Source organism: Triticum dicoccoides, chromosome 5A (assembly GCF_002162155.2).
Source record: "Triticum dicoccoides isolate Atlit2015 ecotype Zavitan chromosome 5A, WEW_v2.0, whole genome shotgun sequence".
Lineage (NCBI taxonomy): Eukaryota > Viridiplantae > Streptophyta > Magnoliopsida > Poales > Poaceae > Triticum > Triticum dicoccoides.
The window spans coordinates 649,919,349-649,924,763 of NC_041388.1; the positions used below are offsets into that span (position 1 = coordinate 649,919,349).

Below are 5,415 nucleotides of genomic sequence, written 5' to 3' on the forward strand. Positions count from 1 at the left end.
CGAAAGCTGCCATTTCCCACCCTCCCCGCTCCGATCATTGCCGCCCTCCACCCCGATATTCGTTCTTTTCGCCATCCACTATCGCGATGGAGTCAAATGACACCTTGAAGATGTTCGCAGTTCCACCGAAGCCGGAGATGAAGGACCCAAAGGTGGTGGCAAGGCCAACTTGATGATACGCACCGAGCGATGCCGCAAACGTAAGAGCATAGAGGTAGCAGCTGCGGCGACTGATCAATCGTCCGCTTGTGCGGCAAAGAAGGTGACCAGACGGGAGGTAGTGCCCGTGCACTCACTGCTCTGGCCGGAGGAGCTGCATGGAACGTAATACTACGCGGCCACGCAGCTGGTGCATAACAGAATTCTCCAGCCTCGTTCATGTCTGTTGCGCCGCGCGTGCCCTATATGACCGGCCTGTAAGCGGGCTGCCACTTCACTTCACCGAGTCACCGCCGCCACAACTTGTCCGGTCACGGATGCCGAGCGTGGATCCAACGCCCGTCAGTGACCTCTGTTTGGTGCACGCAGTTAGATGGCCAACTCCCCTATACGTGTTCATGGATGCGTCCGTGAATGTTTGATGTGTCCGATTTGATGATCGGCGTTGGAGTTGCCCTTACGTTAGGGGTGACAGTACGGTAAGGAATAGTAAACGGGGACGTCTATCATCAAAATTTCCGGGAAGTTTCCCCCCTAGCTACTTTTCAGTAATGTAACACTAGAGTCTCTCGTCTGGTCTGGTCTGGCCTGGGCCGGCACCGCACGCGCTTTTGCCGCGCCTTTGGATTCGAATATGCATACATCAGTCATCACGACTTTATTAGCAGTGTATGATCGGTGCGCCGTGCGTTTGTTCACGCGACTGGGCTTGACTTGACGCCGGCGGGTCAGCTCTGGAAATTCGCTCGATCCTCCCTCCTCTCTCACATTCGACTGGCTGAACAATTAGCTAGGTAGGTGTAAGTTCCAACACACGACTTCTCAAAATAAACATACACACGCTTTTGTGTGCTCTACCTTTTGTAGACCATTCTGCTGGCTACGTACCCACTGGATCTATGCTTGGTGCACACTACAGCGTGTGGAGCGCGGTCGGATTATATGACTACAGGGTGCAACCAGTTGGAAATGGCCGCGCGAGGTTTATTCACCCAGTTCACTTATTTGCGAGAATATCAAAAGCAATATATAAGTAGCACACACCCGTACAAAAAAACCCTTACAGAAATTGAAAAATACACCCAAATTTGTCGGGGCGTCAACATATTTTTTTCTCATGCATCCACCAACATCGCGTCGTGAGGAAAGATCATTGCCGCCTCTGAGCCTCCCTCTCAGTGGACCAAACTTGTTAAAATCTAGAAGCTTGTAAAAACGACAGTTGGAAAGTTGTCGATATAGATTAGGAGACGCCGACACCATGATTTGCTAGCAAATCGCTGCCTGAAAGAAGAAAATGTTGAAAACGGCATGCAGAATGTCTCTGGTTCGACTAGACGAAGTCGGGAACATAAATCTCGCATGCTCTCCAACAAGGCTGAAGCTGGCCAAGCTTTGCCAGTCAAATTGGAGTCGGAGAACCAAAACACATACTCCCTCCTTCCATCTATATAGGGCCTAATCGTTTTTCGAGACTAACTTTGACCAAGTGTTATAGCAATAATATATGACATGCAAGTTACACAAAGTGTACCATCAAACTCGTACGTGAAAGGAGCTTTCATTGATATAATTTTCACATTATACATCTCATGTATTATTAGTCTTATCAATAGTCAAAGACGGTCTTGAAAAACACATTAGGCCCCATATAGATGAAAGGAGGGAGTAGTTACATTGTCCATGACACTAGCGCCACAACCACAGGAAGGGCTGAAGTGGTGGACATGAAGATCTACATGTCCGTCCAATCTCATCGATGGATCCGATGCACGCATCTCCAAGGCCGAAGAAGTCGTACGAACCATTAGTAAACACCGCCACCACCACCATCGCCGCCAATAGGGCCAAAGTGATAGACAAGTGGAGACCTACCTAGGAGCATCTTTAAGCAATCCTAAAAAGCTATAGAGGAGTAAAATTTTGGTTTTACTCCTTTAACCGGCACCTAGCCGGACTCCTAAACCATACAAAGGAGTAAACAATTTACTCCTCGGCTCCATGGATGCCTAAATATACTTCTCCGCCGAGCGGCGGACTAAAAATTCTTCTCACCCCTTCGGCCACTCCCACCCCACCCGGCGCCGCATCTACTCCGGCTCGCCCATTCCCGCCTCCGCCGGTGACTACCCATCGCCGCCGACGCTCCGAGGGACCCGCCACGGTCTGCACCACCTGGATTTGGGCCTCTCTCGCCGTCGTCGGCGCCTAAATCGACAGGTCTATGGGCCTCGCCGCCGGCGCCGGATTCGGCGCATCAGGGCACCAGCGCCATCGAGTTGGGATGGATTTGGCGGGTACCTACTCGTGCAACCCCCGCAATGACTCCGCGCCGCATCTTGTTATGGACTTCTCCCTAGGCGCATGGATCTCAACCGTCGACTGGCCACCGGCACAACTACGCATGGCGGCAGTCGTCCGGGCTCGGCACTAGCCCAGCAGCTCGTCGGCTGCCCGTTGTCGATCATCAAGTGTGACCACTGCCCGTGGCAGGTGCTGCACCGAGTTTTAATCACGCCGCAACATCCTGGATGGGCGTTCTACAAGTGCAAAAAAGATGCGGTGAGTGCTTGTTTGTCCAGTTGTTCATCGGATTCGTCGCAATTTGTAGCCTATTGTTTGCTCAAAATTGTGTGCAGGATGGATGCAAGTTTGGTATTGGAAGAAGAGTGTTTCGATCTAAGGATAGAAAAAAAATTGTTAGATGTTTATGCACTACTTGCTAGAGTTGGGACTAGAGATGATAATAGAGACGACACAATGTCCAATTGCATGGAGGCAGAGAAGAACAAAGTGTGCAAGTTCAAGAAGCCGACCGAGAAACGCAACAGCGTGGGAAACGAAGACATAGTGAAAATATCAGTCAATTAGTGGGAGTAGTTATGGAAGTTGAATTTCTATTAAAGTGGCTAATTATGGTTCTAATTTTCTTTGGATCGGTTCTCTAGCGAAAAATTGGTAAATTATGTACTCCGGTCTATCAAGATGTCGTTGAAGAAAATAAAAAAGTAGTCAGGTTTATTTCGGTGGCCACAAATGAAAATAATTTGACAAAAACAAAAATTTACTCCACCAAATTCAAGAGTTCGGTTAGGTCCGGCCGAAACTTAGTGATGTAAATTTACTTCACTGTAGCTAACTTGGCGCTTTACTCCACTATTTTTAGGGGATCGGCTAGAGATGCCCTAATCCCCCAATACGGGGAAACTAAACTCCCATCCGTCGATCATGTTAACTTTTTTCAGATCTTTCCCAAAATTTAAACTACTTGGTCACATTTGCATTTTGGATTTTCAAAAATTCAGGCCCATGGGAGCCTGAGCTCACACTTGCATTTTCGATGCATGAGCTGCGTTATTTTGTAGGAGTGTATGTGTTGTAATTAAATGATGGATACGTCAATAGATGGTACTTACGCCAATCGATGCAAGGGCCACAGGTTATCGTCCTTAAAAAACATTCCACGAATTTGAGCTTTACTTCTATTTTAAATCCTTGATACCTTGTGGATTGCATAGCTTAGTTTAGACGATGGCGGGACACATATGTTGGTTTCGTTAATCTTGAACTTCTTTAACTCTAATCTCTAGCTTTCTCGCAAAAAAAGAAGAACTCTAATCTGTAGCTAGTAGACGTTGTACCTGCTGTTTCTCAATGAGAATTAAAAGGAAACTTCTACTATGACGCGCCATGCTTCTTCATTGTAGTACTTGGTGTTTCTCTTCTCGATGAGAATTAAAACTAAACTTTCGCAATGACGCGCCATGCATCTACATTGTACTCAAAGAACAATTAACGCGAAACTTCCACGACGACTCGACTGTGCTTTCATCTTGTACCACTCACATGAAGAGTTTTTTTAGACATGTAGACCAGCTAGTAGGAAACTAATCATCACTCACCGAAGTCCGAAAGTCATACACGTATCAGTACAAGAAGTGGATTAAGACAACGGTCGAGAAGACCAAAACAGTAGCGACTTGCCGCGAACTTGCACCACCTTTTGGCACTTGCGTGCATCCCGCTCCAAGTTTGATCCTGTCTCCCTATATATATGCAGTCGAGGGTCCATGGTTATACATCAACAGCACAGCTTCCTGTAATTTACAACGCCATCTCCACGTGTTTGTCGATCTGCATATTACTGTAACTCTGTAAGTGCCAGCCGCAACCGCAAGTATGTGCCAAGCCGCGAGAGTGTGCCACAACAATGGCATGGTCGCGTCGGTTTCATCTCTCCTGATCTCGCTCGTCATCAAGCCCCTGGCCAAGAACGCCATCCTCACGGGCCGGAGCATCCTCGCCCTCCTCGCCGGCGACGGCGCCGGCAACGCGAGCGCCGCGGCCGCTCCACGTGGGCAGCATTGCGAGCAGTGCGCCGCGAGGGACGGCGCGCGCCTGTGGAGCTCCGACGCGGCGGCGGTCATGGCGACCCTGGGCCTGGTTCCACCCCGACGCGGCAGTGACGACGACGACGACGACGGGATGGTTGTGTGTGGTGGATGCGAGGCGATGAGGATGGTGGAGGAGGTGGCGTGGGGGAGCAAGGAGGCCGGGGAGGCGGAGCTGCGGGAGGCGTTCGGTGTGTTCGACCGGGACGGGGACGGGCTGGTGAGCGCGGCGGAGCTGTGGGGCGTGCTGCGGCGGCTCGGCATGACCGAGGGCGCCAGGTACGAGGACTGCGCCAGGATGGTCGCCGCCGCGGCCGCCCGCCACGGCGGCGCGGACGGCGGGCTCGGGTTCCCCGAGTTCAAAGCCATGATGGAGCACGCGGTTTAAGCACGTAGGAAGTACGTAATTCGCTAAACAGTGGTGCACTGTGAAGTCAGACTGTTCAAGTCGCGTGCCTCATGTCCATATTTTTCATTGTTTCGTTGGTGTGTAGCTTCGGGTTGTTCCTCAATCCGTTCGAAATCGAGTGTATGTTTTATCAGTGTTGTTGAATAATAAGATCGATGTGTACAAGGTTCACGTTAATTAATTAATTAGTTGACAGGAAATGCACGGCCCAAGTGTGTGCCTTGACCAAGTAACACAAGGTCCTTCTGGCTTCTGAGTGGGCAGTGACATCGATGCTCATTTTGCTTGACATGCTGCTCTAGCAGACTAGCACCGTGCATCGAGTGGTCTTCCTTAGCAGACAAGGTACACAACACACGTACGTTCCGATGCCTTGGCGTGCAATTCTCCCTTCCAGTTGCAGCAAGTACTCCCTCCGTCAGCGAATAAGTACTTCTACCTTGTGTGTAAGATAAA

General features: G+C 50.0%; 1 protein-coding gene across 1 annotated transcript; it reads left to right on the forward strand.

The window, feature by feature from the left end:
- Positions 1-4,264: 4,264 nt before the first annotated feature.
- On the forward strand, positions 4,265-5,110 carry LOC119298275 (probable calcium-binding protein CML32). The gene has a single exon (XM_037575739.1). It carries the CDS (start codon positions 4,339-4,341, stop codon positions 4,936-4,938), a length of 600 nt encoding a protein of 199 aa, XP_037431636.1. The 5' UTR covers positions 4,265-4,338; the 3' UTR covers positions 4,939-5,110.
- Positions 5,111-5,415: the final 305 nt, after the last annotated feature.